General features: G+C 31.8%; 2 protein-coding genes and 1 pseudogene across 3 annotated transcripts; 1 reads left to right on the top strand and 2 right to left on the bottom strand.

The window, feature by feature from the left end:
• Positions 1-18: 18 nt before the first annotated feature.
• Positions 19-1,183, bottom strand: LOC124826991 (uncharacterized; annotated as a pseudogene).
• A 6,079-nt stretch (positions 1,184-7,262) lies between these two features.
• LOC124826985 (glutamate decarboxylase 1-like) lies at positions 7,263-9,811 on the top strand. 2 transcript variants are annotated; one of them, XM_047299963.2, is made up of 6 exons: positions 7,265-7,662; positions 7,750-7,954; positions 8,090-8,505; positions 8,584-8,837; positions 8,928-8,980; positions 9,174-9,809. In XM_047299963.2, the coding sequence occupies exons 1-6, from the start codon at positions 7,577-7,579 to the stop codon at positions 9,639-9,641; spliced, it is 1,482 nt and encodes a 493-aa protein (XP_047155919.2). In that variant the 5' UTR covers positions 7,265-7,576; the 3' UTR covers positions 9,642-9,809. The 2 variants fall into 2 exon arrangements, with proteins under 2 accessions (XP_087960108.1, XP_047155919.2); XM_088103982.1 differs by having other exon boundaries at positions 7,263-7,954; positions 9,174-9,811.
• Positions 9,812-9,919: 108 nt separating this feature from the next.
• Positions 9,920-16,510, bottom strand: LOC124826987 (uncharacterized). The gene is given in 5 exon segments (XM_047299964.2): positions 9,920-10,505; positions 10,507-10,529; positions 10,659-10,917; positions 11,007-11,544; positions 15,995-16,510. Coding segments are annotated over 5 exon segments (1,365 nt in total). The 5' UTR covers positions 16,423-16,510; the 3' UTR covers positions 9,920-10,388.
• Between the last annotated feature and the right edge of the window lie 2,065 nt (positions 16,511-18,575).

The following is an 18,575-nucleotide window of genomic DNA, read 5'->3' as shown; positions in this document are numbered from 1 at the left end:
ATAGTTCGCCTTTAATCCTCATTCAACAAACCATGATTGTGTCTTCTCAAATGTTGTTTTGATGAGAGCATATATTGGTAATGAACGTGCTCCCTTTAAAATGGAGTTGTTGCACTCAGCAAGATTAGTGGTCATATGTCCATATCTTCTCCCTCCATCAAAAGCCTGAGACCATTTTTTTAATGGGATTTTATCTATCCAATCAACTTGTTGTGGGTATTGGTTTCTTAGTACAATAAGTTTTGTCGTGACAGTTGGTTGCTTGACCTCGTAAGCTGTAATGACATAATGAATAAATAAATTTTAGAATAATGTTACAAAATTATAAAAGTAAAAATGCATTAAAAATGTTTGTAGTAGTACCTAAATTGATGAATTGTTTTTTGAGGTCATGATTTTTGAATTTGTTGTTGAAGTTGAATGCTAGATGACGTATGCAATAAACAGAGTTCAAACCATCTTGTTCCCAACCAACTTCTTCCGATCTTAAGGCCAATAGGATACCCTTTCCTCTGTCAGTGATGATGCAAATATTTTGTTGAGGGCAAACATGTTCTCGAAGTAGTTGAAAGAACCATATCAAGGCCTCCTTTGTCTCACCTTCTACAATGGCAAAGGCCAATGGGAAGAAAAGATTTATATTGCCAGCTTGAGCTATGGCAGTGAGCAAAGTTTCATGATATTTACCCGTTAGAAATGTACCATCAACTTGGAGAATGAGTTTACAGTATTTGAATCCTTGTATGCAAGGACCGAAAGACCAGAAAACTCTTTTCATAATATAGCAATTATTGTCGGTTTGTCCATCATTCTGTACTGGAGAACCAGTGCATTGTAAAATTGTACCTGGGTTTGCATCCTTGACGGCATGCAACCAGCTCGGCATGTGGTTATAAGAGTCTTCCCAGTCTCCAAACTCCAAAGCAAGAGCCTTTTGTTTAGCGATCCAAGATTTTCTGTATGACAGAATATCCGAATCGAGCTTTAATATCTGCAATCAAACTCTTGATTGGAATGGATGGGTTTGTTCGGACTGAATTTGATATGATCGCGGGCAATGTGAGTACTATCAAGATTTGTATGATCTTGAGATAGTATGGTTGAGAAACACGAATGTTGTCCGTCGATATTCTTGATTTCCCAATATTTACGGACTTTGCTATAAGCTGCCCTCAAACGCCATTGACAACCGTTATGATATTCCACACAACGAATAACATAAATGTTGGGCTTCGATTCAACGGCGGTGTATTTGTAACCGTTGGTTATGTGATAATGTTTGATTGCATCTGGGGGACGTCGCCGCCATCAACCTTCACCCCCAGAAAGCTCACCCTCACCCTCACCACCACCGTCACCGACTGTCCACACCAAAATCTTCAATTTTCCACTCTTGCACTAGCTGAAAGGTATTTCTCGCTATATAAAGACCGTCAAATCATTGAGCCAAAACACCTAGATGACCAATATTTCGAAAGTCACAGTTTTGAATTTTTTGGCATGCTCAAAAATATGGGATTGGATGATTTTGTCTGCGATGTTGCGCGTTATTATCCTGATTTGGTACGTGTCTTTTATAGTAACCTTAAATTTTCTGATAATGTAACAATGAAAACTGAGGTCAACAATGTGAAAATGATTATCAAACCCAGCATTTTTGCTTTCATAGCCAATCTTCCCTCTGTTGGGTTGAACTTTGAGGTTAAATTATTTGAGGATTGGGCCGATGAATACAATATAGACGTAGCCAGACAATTAATTTGTTTGCCACACAATCCTCCTACAAATAGAATTCTAGCCGGCAATATGACAGCTGAGGCTAGAGTATTACATTATGTTATATGTCGTGTTTTGTTTCCACGTGTTTCTAACTTTGCACAGGTAACCGAGGAAGATCTTCTGATAATGTGGATAATAATGACGGCAAAGCAGATAAACTGGACCCATCTCATCCGACATAGGATGAAGAAGGCTTTGAGGCCAGGTGCTCCTTTACCATATCCAACTTTGGTCACCCGGATCCTAGAACATTTTGAAGTTCCATTGGAGGATGAAATATCTGTCCCCCATAGTAGGCATACCACAATATCAGGAGGAGTGATACAGTCATTTGGATTGACCAGAAACGCTGACAACAGATGGGTTCACAGAAATTCTCCTCCTCCACCTCAACGTCAAAATCAACCACCTCCTCAACTACAACCACCACCACCACTTCTTCAACAACAAACTAGTTCATTTGATGACGTCATGAGGGGAATAAACGATCTCCGAACATTTGTTGGGGACAACTTCAATACACTCAATGAAATCATGAATGCAAGATTTGAACAATTGGAGCTGAACATGGGTGACCGCTTTGATACTATTGATGCTCGAGTTGAGCATGTGGAGCACGACATTGACTATCTGCGTCGTCATTTTGGTCCACATGGTGGATCATCTTCCTAGATGCCTTTCAATGTGTAGTGTCCTTTTCTTTTAATTTAAGCTTCTTCCTTTTGTAATGCATTTTTAATTCAATAAAATACTACAAATTTCATTTATGATTTTGTCTTATGATTTACATGAAATCAATTACTCTTCCTATACATAACAATACATCACAATGTAATCAACAACAATGTGTGCTTACAAAAATTCATATCATTACACATAATTAACTTCAAAATATCAGTTACAACACAATAGAAATTTTCTTAAACCAACCAAAACACACTGGTAATCGATTATAACAAGCTTGTAATCGCTTACCAGGGTGGTTCTTGCACAATAAAAACACTGGTAATCGATTACAAAAGTGTCGTAATCGATTACCAGTAGCATTTTTACCTACTGCAATGAAGTCGTGCAGGGGATCATGATTTCAACACTCTGTAATCGATTACCAGTATATTGTAATCGATTACAGGACCCAGAAGTCGTTTTTGGGGTGCACGACTTCACCACTGGTCAAATGCACAGTGTGAAGTCGTGCAGGGGGCCACGACTTCTTCATTTGAAGTCGTTTTGGCCCCCACGACTTCATATTTGGTCAAAATTTGCCCATTTACGTAATATTCTAGGCAAATATGTCTAGTTTGGTGCAAAAGCCTGGAACCAGAGATCAAACTAAAAACAAAAATAAACATTTCATATTTGAGTAATCCTTTTTTAATTTTATAAAATAAATTTATAATTAATAAGAACTTTCTCATATAAATTTTATGCTGATTAAAATTCATAATATAAACATATTTGAATATTTAAGTTGTATGCTAGATTTATAATAAACATTTCAAATCATTATATTAAACGGTTTTTAAATATTGATAAATGATAGCATATTGAAAGCAACATATTAACATTATTTTTTTCAGACTTGTTTGAATGAAATTCAAGAGGTAAAAAGATTAAACTTTTACTAATTTGTCAAAATATGCATTCAAAAAAAAAAAGAAAAAAAAAGGAAAGAAGAATGAATATGTTTCATTGAGAAATGAGAGGTCTCACTTTTAAGTTTTGTATTCTTATTTACAACTTTTGACTTTAAGTATAAGGGATTTTAATTTCTTAATATTGTAAACATTGCATAAAATTTTAAGATTATAATTGTTTAAAAGGTGCGCGATTAAATGTTATTAACTATATGATATATGTCTAAGGATATATGCTATACTTAGTTCTTATAATATTAGAGAAAAGTTTGATTGGCTACATATCAACTAATCAGAAAGCATTGCTTATATGTTTGAGTACGTTGTGATTATCTATGTCAAGGTGTATTTGACCCTCATGTTATGATCCAACATTAAGACAGTTTGGTCGCATACATGAAGTTAAACTGAAAACAGTATTTGTAGGATGTTCACTAAGTTGATTTAAGGTTATGATTAAGGTATAATTATACATCTTTATTAACTAAAGACTAATCAAGGTCATTAGCATGAGTCAGGCTCGCCCAAGTAAGAAGGCCATAAACATGATATAAATAACATAATATATGAAGTAAATTAATTATGTCTCATAATTAATTACAACAATGATTACCTCTTGACGCACTTGGTTAACTTGAGCGTTAAAATATCTTTTGTAGACACAACCCTATCCTTATTTGTATTAGAGAAGACGAGTACTATTGAGAAGACAAAAACTCCTACACTTAAAGCTTGAAATGTTTGAAGTTAAAATCTTTGCAAAGTATATTCGATTTTGTAACAACATTAACAAAACACTGAAAGGAAATAATTTAACTTAACTTAGTGAGTGTTAATCAAATATAATATTTATATTATTTTAATGAATTTTTATTTGGATATTTATAAGGTTTGTTATTCTTAATTACTTTATTAATACTTTGTATTATTTAATTAAGGATAATCTTACTTAAGCGAAAGTCTAGATGGTGTCCGTTTGCATTTGCACAATCTATCTTAGTGATGCAATGTACATATATAATATTATTTTCTTTAATGTAATTATTTATTTAATGTAAATACATTTTAGAGAAAAAAAAATTAGAAAACATGATCAGTAATTTATAATTTCATATTGAAACTTTTTTTCAAATTGTTTTAAACTAAATGATGAAAAAATATTATAAAGATAAAAAAATAAAAATAATAGCGCTAATTAACCATCTCATTAACGATAAATTTAAATAGTAAAATATGTAAATAAAAGAAAAATTATTTTAATTAAGATTCAACCAAAAATACGTATTCAGAAAATAGTTAAAATTTAATTAAATCAATTATTTAATATCAATTTAATTATTAATATTAACATTTACATAAATATTAACATTAACATCAACATTAATATTAATATTAACATTAATAGTAATAATAATAATGTATATCAGGATATAGACTTAGCTCACTTGATTATGATCTGAAAATTTTAGAGAATGTTGCTTCTTAGTTCTCTAATAGTTCAATGTTTTGACTTTGATGCAAGTTTCTTTCTGATTTTTGACTTTTTTCAAAGACTTTTTATTTTTCTCTTGTTCTGGTTGCTGTTTTGCTTTTCTCATGCTCTTGTTCCTTTTTTCAGGGCAGAAACGTAACCAAGTTCTTGTTGGTGTTTTTGAACCACGGACATATAATAAGAGTGAAAAGGAATTGTGTAATTAACATAACAGGGGGAAAAAAATAACACATTCGTCATTCAAAGATAAACCAGTAAACCCATGTTTTAAATTCATTTTTATCATAAGTTATTAAAGATTTAATTAGTTATTTGGTATATGTTTTTGTTCAAAAGTATCATTATAATCTTTCAGCTTTTTTTTTTAGTTTTAATTTGATTTCTATTTGTGAAATTGATATAATTTAATCTTGATTTTTGAAAAATTGATATAATTTGGTTATTTTTATTAAATTTCTTAAAACAAATAAATAATTTTTTTATCAAAATTAAAGTAATTAATAAGAATGATTTTATTTTGTTGATATAATTAGCACGATCTTAATATCTATATATCTTCATGAAAAATCATTAATTAGTTTTAAAAAATGTAATAGAAAGAATCAAATCGAATCAATTTCATACAAATCTAGACCAAATTATATCAATTTTCACATATCAAAACTAAATTAAGACTAAAAAAAGAAATGAAAAATTAAATTACATTTTTGTTAAACCTTTATTAAATGAATTTGACATTTTGATTATTGAAATCTCATATTTTTTTTGGTTGTTGGATTAAATAAACTGATGGTGGCAAACTAAACAACCTCTGTTTTAATTTATAATCTTTCTATTTTATTCCATTTTATTTATTTTTTTCTATAATTTGGATGTTATAAATATGGCATGATAATTAATTACATATTAATTAATGGTTGACTGAGGTTTCTGAACATGTTGCTGCTCGTTTGCGACAAAACCATGAGCTGGGAAGAAAAACTTCTTCTTCACCTCATCCTGCAAATGAAAAATTCTCGTTATTATTTGATTAAATCAAAATTTATTTAAATACGGTTTAAAAGTAAAATACATGTTAAAAAAAATATTCAAATGACGCTTTATTTATTGGTGGTGCATTAAATCCATGGGCATATGTTGTTTCTGTGTTTGCCTTTTTTCCCAAGACCATAGGCCATGTTTGCATGATTTAGAATCAATTTAAGTCATTGCTTCCGTAAGTTTTTATAAGATAATCAAATATTTTCTTTATAAATTTAAATCAAGTTTCATATCTTATTCCAAAACAAATACAATAATATAAAAAATCAAACACATAGATTAATTTCATTGTATGAAAAAATGTAAAAGACTTGGCTTTTTTATTCTTAATAAATTTCCACATTTTATTTATATTTTCAATAATTTCCTTTCCGTTTCAATACTCGATAATAATTTTAATTTGGTCTCTTTATGAGCCATACACGTTTTTTTTAGTCTCTAATGAATTTGTAACTTTATATATATAATATTTTGATTCTAATAAAATTTTTATATATTTTTTAATCTTTATAGTTTATTAATATTTTCAAAGTAATAAATTGTTTGTTAACTGATTAGGAGATTATTTTAAAGAATTAATTAATACTATATAAATAGTGTTGTTTTTCTTAGTTAAATTTGCGTCCCCTAGTTATTTATATAGTTTGTTTGTTTATTTTTGCGTTAATATCATAGGTTTTCATTAATGAGATGACTGATTAAATAAATATATATAAAAAAATCATCCGATCACATAATAACTATTAACTGTAGTTCATCCTAATATTTGAAATATCAATTATATACCATGTTAAAATAAAAATAAAAAGTATTACCAATGAATCTACAATCATAAATATATTTAGATGAATTACAATAATTTTTTTTAAAATTAGGTCACCTTTTTTTTTATTAAATTAGGTCAACCTAACCTAACTTTTTTCGTAAGTAAATTTTCAATGCTCTTAAAAGAAAGAATTAGATTAAACCCATTTTAAATGTAAATTTTCAACTCACGTTATTAAAGTAATCTAATAATAAAAATTCAACCAATTTGGTCTTTCCTAACATCTACATAGCTACAAAATTTATGTCACGTGCATTTATTTATGTTATAAAAATTGAAAATCTCAAACACGACTAGGATTATATTAGAGGTAGAATTTTAACTCACTCTCAAAGTAAATTTGAAATCTGATATATTTTTTAGCTAGTTAAATCTTGGGTCAGTTAAAATATTCAGTAAATATTTTAGCCTTATATATGAGGAAAACACGTCCAGAAAATAGAAAAAAAAATGATATAATTAAAAATGATTTTTGCCTTCTAATTTAAAGTACAAAACGCGTCAACCTGGTCTTCCAAATTAACATTCAAAAGAAAAAAAATATTAAAATTAAGATCTATAGAATAAAGTTAGTCTACACCTTTTCTAGACTGCAGTTTGAAAGTCTTGAGAAAGAAAACTGTGAAGCCAAGGAACGATTCTCCCTTTCTAAGTTCTCACCTATCTACCATTAATTTCCTAAGTATATATACCACTGCTTGTCTCTTCAACCTCTTCATCCAACATCTAAACTAAACATAACTTTCTCTCTTTTCTGTCTCTCACAACACCAACATAACATATTATACCACACACCTCACCATGGTTTTTCCAAAACCTTCTTCTGAATCTGACCTCTTTCTTCATTCCAACTTTGCCTCTTGTTATGGTCGAGACTCTCTTCCCAGGTATGCTTATTTTCCTTTTTCACTTTTTATCATCGCTTTTTCATCTATTATGTGCACTCAATATATATCATTATTTTGGTCATGCAGGTTCACCATGCCTCAGAACTCCATGCCTAAAGAGGCAGCGTACCAGAACATACATGACGAGTTACAGCTTGATGCTATTCCCAAGCTTAACTTGGCTTCCTTTGTCACCACTTCCATGGAGGAGGAGTGCAACAAGCTCATCATGGAATCTATCAACAAGAACTATGTAGACATGGACGAGTATCCTGCCACCACTGACCTTCATGTATTTTCTCTTCTTTTACAGCTATACAACCATCTAAGTTTCCTTTCCGATCTTTATACTTTAGACTATGGAATATATTTGTTTGGCTTTTGACCCCTCACTAAATTTTCTTTCTTTCTGTGGTGTTGAAAACAGAACCGGTGTGTGAATATGATAGCACGTTTGTTCCATGCTGAAATCGGAGAAGATGAGAATGGTATTGGAGCAGGAACTGTTGGGTCATCAGAAGCAATAATGCTGGCAGGACTTGCATTCAAGAAGAAGTGGCAGAACAAACGTAAGGCAGAAGGCAAACCTTATGATAAGCCTAATTTGGTCACTGGCTCCAATGTACAAGTATGTTGGGAGAAATTTGCCAGGTATTTTGAGGTGGAGTTGAGGGAAGTGGAGGTGAGAGAAGGATACTACGTTATGGATCCTGCCAAAGCAGTCGAGCTGGTTGACGAAAACACTATTTGTGTGGCTGCAATATTGGGTTCAACATACAACGGAGAGTTTGAAGACGTGAAGCTCTTGAATGACTTGCTGCTACAAAAGAATAAGCAAACTGGGTGAGTAATATTATTCAATTGATTAGCTGTAGTCATGAATTAAAGTGTTACTAAATTGGTAAGGTTGTGAGATGACAGATGGGAAACTCCTATTCATGTGGATGCTGCAAGTGGTGGTTTCATTGCTCCATTCCTATATCCAGAGCTGGAGTGGGATTTCAGGCTGCCATTGGTGAAGAGCATAAACGTGAGTGGACACAAATATGGGCTTGTTTATGCTGGTATTGGTTGGGTTATTTGGAGGACAAAGGATGACTTACCAGAAGACCTTGTGTTCCATATCAATTACCTTGGAGCTGACCAACCAACCTTCACCCTCAATTTCTCCAAAGGTCCTTCTTTACAGTCTATGTCTATTCCTTCTTCACCTTCATTGCATATATAATCATACCATATGCTTACTTTGTCATCTTCACTTGCAGGTTCTAGTCAGATCATTGCTCAATATTATCAACTAATTCGACTTGGCCAAGAGGTGAACTTGTGTAGTTGGATTTATTAATACTCTAATTATTACATAAAAATTAATCATATATCTCTAATGAATGATTACATTTAACAATAAAGTAAAAACATCGTCGAGAGAATAGTGGATGAACCATTTTCTCTTAGAAACGTTTGATGAACTTGAATATATACGCTTACCTCTGTTGTTGAATTAACTATAGGGTTATCGGAGCATAATGGAGAATTGCAGAGAAAACGCAATGGTGGTGAAGGAACATTTAGAGAAGAGTGGACGCTTTAACATACTCTCAAAAGACGACGGTGTTCCAGTGGTGGCATTTTCTCTGAAAGACAGAAGTCAGTACGATGAGTACAAGATATCAGAGATGCTGCGGCGACACGGTTGGATCGTGCCAGCTTATCCAATGCCACCTGCTGCTCAGCACATCAATGTGCTCCGCGTGGTGATCAGGGCTGAGTTTTCACGTACCCTTGCTCAACGCCTTGTATTTGACATCAACAATGTGCTGCATGAACTTGAAAAACTACATCTTCCCAAAGTGATCAACAACATTACGGAAGAGAAGAAGGAGTTGGTTGAAAGTGCGGTTAAGAAAACAGCATTGGATGCACATAGGGAAATCATTGCTCAAGAATCGCACAAGCGTCAGAAAATCATGGCTGCGTAGCTAGGGAATTCTGGCTCACCATGCCAATTAAATAAGAAGCCTTCACTATATTTTTTCTAACTATAGTTGCCTTATTCATTTTTGAAAATTATGTCATTTCAACACATTAGTTTATTTCATACAAATTGATGTCAATTGAGATATGCAATTCACATTAATGTAATTTTTTAAAAATGTTCCACCATATTGATTTTGTTGTGAAATCTCAGTTGTTGACTTTAATGGATTAGTATTTTGTTCTATCAGCCAAAGGCGTATAGCATAGAGAAGGTATAAGAAGTAGCATAACCAGAATCATATATCACACAATTCCCATAAGTTTGTGGATCCAATGGTGGACAAGTTTGTGGATTTGTTTCCATAAGAGGCGCTTGGACTACAACCTAGAGAGGTGGAATTCTCTATTGGCTTTATGCCTGGAGTGCAGGATCAGTGTTAATAACACCTTGATGGTTCCTGCTCGGTTGAATACACAAAAAGGTCATCCCTACTCGAACATCAAAAACAAAAACGACCATTGTTCGACCAACAAAAGCTAAGGATGCTAGTAGGCTTCATGAGAGACGTCGGAGATAAGATACTATAGTGGTGTTCATCCGATTTTTGTAATAACAGATACTATAGTGCAATTGAAGTAATTTGAAAATTAATAATTACAAAAAAAAAAAAAATGGAAGCAAGTAGAAGAGATATCCTTATAATGTTGGTTGCTCCATGCAAAGCGATTTTTCGGACTTGAATACTTGGTTATTTGGACAGGACAACCACCTTACTAAGAATCCATAGCACTAGGGAAAACTCGAAGGCAAATAGAGTATGAAGCAATCCTCGATCAAGTGAATACCCATATACCGTTATTCCCCCCGTGATTATGCTGTAAATATGTTACTGTAAAAGTAGAACATGATGAAGAAGTAATTAGTCTAAGCCCGATTTTGAATTGGATTTGAAAAGGAAAAGTAAAAACTGAATTGATATGGTTTATAATTTTGAAGTCTAATTTGAATTTAAACTCACTTAAGGTTTGTCGGGTTTGGAAAGACGAAAGTTGTGGTGGGATGACTGATACGTGTATGTTGGAGGAATCATCAGAATCAGTGTCACTAGCGAGGCCCTCAGACACCTGAGATTTGCAATGCTCTGATTCAGCAGATGCAGTGGTGACCAGCATGTGCCATCTTGTGGCAATTGCGACTATTCCTTGTGCTCTGTGTGTGATTCTCGCTGCTCCCAAAATGCACATGAAGAAGCCACTCAGTTGCACTGCTGAACAAATCTGCATAAAAAGAAAATTATGAATTAAAATTTATTCTGTATAGAATTAATGAATTAAAATTTGTAAAAATTATATGAGAATCTTCTTACCACAAGGTCACCAGAATTGAAGAAGGTCTTGTGAGAGTTGGAAGCCAAAACAAGAAGCAGAGCACCGAGCTGACTAACAGTGATGGTAACGACACATCCAATTATGAAGAATCTATACCTGTGACTTGTAACCCACAACTGCCTCCTGATCCTGACATGCTCTTTGAATATGACCCCTGCCTCTGACCCACACCCTTCAAACAGCTTGTGTACACCTTCAAACCTAAGCTTTTGAAGCTCACATGTGAGTCTGAAGAGCACGCATACCAACAGGAACACCCCAGTTCTGTAAACCCAACACACCAGCACCAACACAAACACTATTGAGTTCAGAGGAAACCCAGGTCTTATGTCTGGGCCTGAGATCTTAACTGCTGAAAAGAATATAATCTTGTGGACAAGCTCCACCAAGAAGGAAGGTAGGATTATGTATGTCAAGTATCTGAAAGCCTTCTCAAGCTCCCGTGTGTACCCGCGTCGAACATAGTTTGTGTCTTCTTGCAAAGCGTCTAGGAACAGAAGCTGCCTAAGCCCATACCTACATCACAATGATCACTCTAATCATATAACACAACTCAATTGTGTTAGAACCATACCAATATCATTAAGAGTAATCAAATGGTGTACATGTCAAATTTTTCTTATCACAACTAGATGCACACATCTAGCCTTTGGGCAGAGCTTGATGTATGATTAAATTTCACAATAGGAGTTTCAAAAAAGTGATTAAGTATTAAACTTCATTTTCTAAAACAAGAATATGAATTAATAAAAATAACGAGACCACTAAATACTACTATTTTAGAATAAAAGAAATAGTTAGTTAAATAAAAGCCTATGAAAAAATTATTCTTAATCAAAAATTAGTTGAGAAAATTTTAATTTTTGTTTTCAAAAAATATGGTGAAATCACAATCGCGACTGAACAAACAAAAGATTTAACTACATTGTCAAGTAACACAATGAGTATAGATTGAAAAGGTGTGAAGAATACTCGGTTGAAAACGTCTTTCAATCAAAACTTAAATTATAATCTCAAAATAAAGAATATGAAGAAAATAAAAGTGGAGGAGAAATTTCTAGAAATAAAAAAAAATTATAGAAGTTTCCCTATGACTCGTCAAGAAAAATGTCATTCATGTGCCATCTATAAAAAGACAAGTCACTTGGAAAAAGATGGTTGACATCATGAAAAACCTCAATGTCAGTACTACAAGAAATTTGGTCACGTAGAGAATTATTGTCGTAATAAAAATAAGTAACAAGCAAACTTTGTGGAAACATAATTAGTAGAAACACTTATTCTATGTCAATCAAGAATCTGCTACCGGAGAAGGAAGTTGGTACTTGGATAGTGGATGTAGCAATCGCATGGCGAAAGATCAAAGCATCTTCACAAACTTTGATAAATCTATCAGTGTCAAAATTTGGTTGGGAAATGAAACCACAATGGAGTCTCAAGGCAAAGGAACTGTCATGGTGGAGATAAAGAAAGGTACGAAATTCATTAAGGACATTTTACTAGTTCCCAATCTTAAAGAGAATCTTTTAAGTATTGGCCAAATGATGGATATTCTCTTTATTTTAAAAAAGATACATACAAAATTTATGATGGTAAAATGATAGAAATTGGCCAAGTAAAAATGGAGAAGAGAAATAGAAGCTTTCCAATAAACCTCAAACTTGGAACTAATATTGTCATGAAGGTAGAACTAATATTCATATATGAGATTTGGCCACTTCAATACACATGCCTTAAAGCTTTTATATCATAAAAACATGATGAAAGATCTTTCATAATTGAAGGAGAATAATGTATCATGCAAATGATGCCTCCTCGGAAAAAAAACACTGATTACCATTCTCATCAGGAAATGCATGTAGAACAAAAGACTTATTAGAGTTAATCCATACTGTGGTTTGTGGACCGATGAAGATCACATCACAACACAGGTATTTTGTCTTCTTCATTAATGACTTCTCTAAAATGAAATGTGTATATTTCTTAAAGGCAAAGTCATAAGTCTTAGGAGTATCCAAAAAATTCAAGGTTGTTGTCGATAAGCAAAGTGGAAAACATAAAAAAGTACTTAAAAGTGATCATGGCAAGGAGTGACAACTTACAAATATACTCCACAACAAAATGGTGTGTTGAAGAGAAAATTTTGCACAATTATCGAGATGACAAGATCAATGCTAAAAGAGAAAAGTATGCCTAACATCTTTTAGACTAAAGTAATCTACACTGCAATTTGCATTCTAAATAGATGTCCAACTAAAACAGTACAAGAAAAGACTCATGTTGAAGGTTGTAATGGAAGAAAGCCATAAGTTAAACACCTACGAGTATTTTAATCTATCTACTACATACATGTCCTGGTCAAAGGAGGCACAAACTTAAAGACAAGACTATATGAGTATTATTCTTGGGATATTCACACAGTTAAAAGGCTATTGAGTCTACAACCCAAAAACAAAAAAGGTCATCATTAGTCAAGATGTTGAGGTTGATGAAAATGCTTCTTGGAATTGGGAAGAAGAAAAAGTTATTAAAAGCAACATTTTAGTTCTAGTACAACAATCTCAAAAAGAAACTCAAGAAGAGGAAGGAGATTCAGGTACACTTTATCCATCTCCTCAACAACAATAACAAGATTTGTCATGTGAATCCACTCTAAGACGAGTAAGATCTTTGGTAGACATATACAAAACTTGCAATATGACCATGATTGAGCCTAATTGTTATGAAGAAACATCAAAGTAAGAAATATGAGTCAAGGCTATGGAAGAAGTGATTAAAATGATTAAGAAGAAAAACACTTGGGAGCTCGTAAACTGCCTATATGAAAAGACATTATTAGAGTGAAATGAGTATAAAAAACAAAGCTCAATCCTTATAGAACTATACAAAAGCACAAGGCAAGATTGGTTGTTAAAGGTTACTCATAACAACCAAGAATAGACTACAATATGATATTTGATCTAGGTCTTCACTTATATACAATTAGAGTTTTAATAGCTCTTGTAGCAAAAAAAAAAAAGATGGAACATTTATCAACTAAATGTCACATTATCCTTTCTAAATGTAGTGCTCGAAGAAGAGATTTAAGTTGAACAACTTCACGGCTTCATCAACAAAGACAATGAAGGCAATGTACTAAGACTAAAAGAAGCCTTACACAGCCTGAAACAAGCTCCTCGAGCATGGTATAGCAAAATTGACTAGTACTTCATCTTTCAAGGATACAAGAGGAGCAAGAATGGGCTAACACTGTATATTAAGGCACAAGGTCAGTATCTTCTCATTATCTCCTTATATGTTGATGATCTTATATACGGGAAACAATATAGAGATGATGAAAGAATTTAAAGAAGACATGATGAAGATATTTAGGATGATCGATCTTGGGCTTGATGAACTATTTCTTCAGTATAAAGGTGAAACAATAAAAATAAGATATACTTATCTCTCAAAAGAAATATATTGAAGCTTTATTAAAGAAGTTCAAAATGTATGATTGTAAACTTGTTGTTACTCCACTAGTGGTAAACAAGAAGCTACAAAAAGATATAGAGAACAAGAAGTAGATGCATCACGCTACAAGAGTTTAATTGGAAGTCTTTTGTATCTCAAAATCACACAACCAGACATTTGTATGCTACAAGTCTTCTATCAATATTTATTCAAAAGCCAAGTCAAATTCATTATGGAGTAGAAAAAATAATTTTAAGATATCTACAAGGCATAAAGGAGTTTGATATATGGTACAAAACCATTACTAACTCAAGGATGATTGGCTACATAGGTAGCGATTGGACAGATCAATGGACAATACATCAAGATAGACTTTCTCATTAGGATTAGGTATTTTATCTTAGGTATCAAAGAAGTAAGCAACCGTGTCACAATCAATAGTAGAAGAAGAGTATATAGGAGTTGCTGAAACCACGAGCAAGAAATATGACTATAAAGAATACCTAAAGAATTTGGTAAACCACAAGATATGCCGACTAGTTTTTATTATGACAACAAATTGACAATAGAAATAGAAAAAAATTCAGTCCATATCAAAGAACAATAGCCATTAAATATCACTTCATTTGAGATGAAGAAATAACTAAACAAATTCAACTTGAGTACTACTCAACAGAAGACCAAATTGTAGATATTTTTACGAAAACATTATCAAAACCAAGATTTGATCTACTGCACACTATACTTGGAGTTACCAAATTTGCATCAATGATGAGTATTAAAGTGTAATGCAAATTCTAGAAGCATATATAAAATCCTAAGATAAAAGTAATATAATATACTACAAATTTTAGAATATTATAGAAAAGTTTAAGAAGAAAAAAAATTAAGAAAATTTTACATAGATAAAAATCTTAAACATTCAACATAAGTTATGGTTAGTATTTTCTAAAATAATCCGAGTCTATAAGACAACATCTAACACAACATATAACTACAAAATATATTATTTCTAACTAATTCTTCTGTTTTCAGGGTTTTCGTTCTCTTATCAACTTTCCTTTTACAACCTCAATAAATTAAGAATAAGCTTTTCAAAAGGGGCATTTGAATCCCAATGTCAAAACATAAAAACCTTGATTTAAAGTGTTTTATATGTAGCGTAATTGCAAGATGCATTTGAACTTTTGTTTTCTTACATATAATCAATTAAATTAGATTTGAAAATCTTTCAAAATGTTAATAGACAGAATTCTAGTTCGTGAGGTTTAACAGTCTACCTATATTGGAATCATAATAGTATACCTTTTAAGAAATTGTTAAATAGCCGTGTATTGCATGCTTTACAATATATTGGAAAAATTAGATATTGTGACAAAGTAGACGAAAAGAACTGGACGTTGATGAGAAAGAAAGAAATATAAGGAAAAATCAAAAACAAAACGAACACTCAATGTATAAAGCTATTTATGCAAACACATATACTGGCACGATGAGGTATTTGTTTTGGTACCTTCTGAAGAAACTGGAGATTGTAAGGAAGGAAATAATGGCGAGGGCAGATTCGGGCAGTTGAACAAGCTTGTTGAAGGAGAAGGGGTCATCTTCTGGTGCGGAGGAAGGGATTTCAACGAAGATAGACGTGAGAAGAGGGACAAGGATGGTGAAGAAGATGAAAGTGACATAGGATATGAGTTTTCCAACGCATGAAGAGTGGTCAAGGGCACACCACTTGAGGCTGATGCGAAAGTTCCGCAGTTCATCGAAGATTATGGACTTTGATCTCGCATATGATGGCTGTAGGAGCAAGGGAACAGTGTTATTTAAGGATTGGTGCTGGTGGGATGACAGTTCTTCATCTGGGTTGTTTTCAGCAAAAGACACTCTTCTGTTCGATGGTTCAATGTCAATGCTTGTGTTGTTGGGTTTGGAAGGATTCATTGTTTATTGTGAGTTGTAAGAGACAAGAAGACTATGATTGTGTTTATTTCTACTCTGATATCCTTGGGATTAATTAAGATATGATGTAAAGTTATAGTGTACTTAAAAACTAATGTATTATAGAGTTCTCTAGAACTTAAATATTGTCCTTTTATATCATGAATTCCTCACCATTTTTTATTAGATTAGAATCAAAAGATGTGTATAAGTGGTCATTTATCTTGGCTTTAATGGAACTTTATGGAAGTTCAGTAACATTTACGGTGGACACAAGAAAAGGAAGAAAGCAAACCTTGCTTAATCTCGTGAGTTTTTTCTTTTGCCTTCTGCTAGAGGTTACAGTTTGAAGCCAAGAATAAAGGGTATAGAAGGAGAACGACACCGGACAGAGAAAAAGGTTAAAGTTGTCGATTTCATTAGCATGAGACATTGTCAATTTCTTCTGTCCTTTATTGGTTCCGTGTTTCTTTTCCATGAAAAAGATCTTCATGTGCTGAGAAAAAAACTCTCAACATATTCTTGATGTATTATTCATGCTATCTTTGTATTTTGACCATTTTCTCAACATTTCATATTTAAGAAACCACTTTATTACTGACCTTCCACTTCAATAGTCATTTGATAAAACATTGGTATGCTCAAAATTTATACAGCTTCAAACAATCTATTACCCTTAGAAGTCTCAATTTAATCCATGGTTCCAGGACCCGCCCCAATCTATTATTGAAAAAGTTCTATTTTAAGAAGTCCGTTAAGCAGGGGTAAAAAAAAGTCCCAACTTCCAAAATCCCCTCTCAAGTGGGATAGGGTCAGAGTTAAAGTGAGTTTAGTCACAGCAAAACTTTAATTAAATTTTAGAAACAATACAATTTATATATACATAATTTATTGTAATTTTATTCTCTCTCTTTTATATATATATACATATATATATATATATATATTATATTATATATATATATATTATATGTTATATTATATTAAATATTTATGAATCAAATTGGTCAAATAACTGCATTAGAAAGATAAAAAAAATGTAATATTGAAAATTTACATTTTAATCTTATAAACAGTCACTCAAAATACCGAAATATGTTAATTAATTATAAACAATTCGTTTAATATCTATCAGTTTTTCATTAATAATTTTCAATTTATTCTTATATTTTTACTTATTTCTAAACTGCTCATACAACTTGTCGTATTGGTGGTATGTTTTTTGACTAATATGAATATTTTTAGAGGTGCTACATAAATTAAGAAGAACAAAAGTAAATTCACAAGAATTAAATATGAAAAGTTATAGAAAAAAAAAGCAAAATTTAGCAATTTCAAAAACTAAAAACATTTAAGTTTATATTTAATTTTAAAATTCCCTTTTCAGGATATCTATTTTTTTCTTCAATTTCACCTAATTTTTTTTTATCAACAGAAAATAAATAAAATATAGGAAGTACATCTATGCTTATACATATCACAATGATTACAAAAATAGGAAGAACTCAACTTGAATCACTCTCGAAGAGACTCCTACAAAAACCTTTACAACTGCCATTTCAATAACGGAATATTGAAGGGGTAGCCGGTGCATGGCACCCCAATCGTTTTGAAAGTTTTTAAATTATATGTAATATATATATATTGAGAATTGATGAGAATTAATTTAGGTATTTTTTTAATAAAATACAATATTTAATGCTAAGAAATAATAAAACATAAAATCAAATATAATAAATGATAAAAAAAAATTATTAAAATGTTTTCTATTTTCTTTCCCATTATCTTTTGAGTTTTTTCTTTTATATATTTTACTTATTTTTCTCTCTCATATACTTTCTTATTTTCTTTTGTTTATGAAGAAAATAAAGAAAATTAGACACAAACTCATTATTACTGTTCTCGTTTTTTAGTTGTTCTTTTTTATTTTTGACAAGAAAAGTTCAAAAACTTACGAGTGAGGAATTTTATCAACTCAATGTTTTACAATAATAGGAAAAGCAAGGATATTTTTCTTGATCGATCATTTAGTTAATCTTATTTTAAATTTTCATGTTTCTACCACTATGATAGAATGATCAGCAATGAAAATTATCAAAATAAGATTGCAGAATAAAATAAAGATGAATTTATTGCTGACATTATGGTTATTTACA

The sequence above is a fragment of the Vigna umbellata genome, chromosome 1 (assembly GCF_029865625.1).
Source record: "Vigna umbellata cultivar VRB3 chromosome 1, Vumbellata_1.0, whole genome shotgun sequence".
Taxonomy (NCBI): Eukaryota; Viridiplantae; Streptophyta; class Magnoliopsida; order Fabales; family Fabaceae; genus Vigna; species Vigna umbellata.
The sequence above is the reverse complement of the archived record's forward strand: the minus strand, read 5'-3'. Positions and strand labels throughout refer to the sequence as shown.

Excerpts from the sequence above, each read along its gene's own strand:
- LOC124826985 (XM_088103982.1), top strand. The coding sequence starts at position 7,577 with ATGGTTTTTCCAAAACCTTCTTCTGAATCTGACCTCTTTCTTCATTCC. Across the intron at positions 7,955-8,089 it reads CTGCCACCACTGACCTTCAT|AACCGGTGTGTGAATATGAT; the intron begins GTATTTTCTCTT and ends TGTTGAAAACAG. Across the intron at positions 8,981-9,173 it reads TAATTCGACTTGGCCAAGAG|GGTTATCGGAGCATAATGGA; the intron begins GTGAACTTGTGT and ends AATTAACTATAG.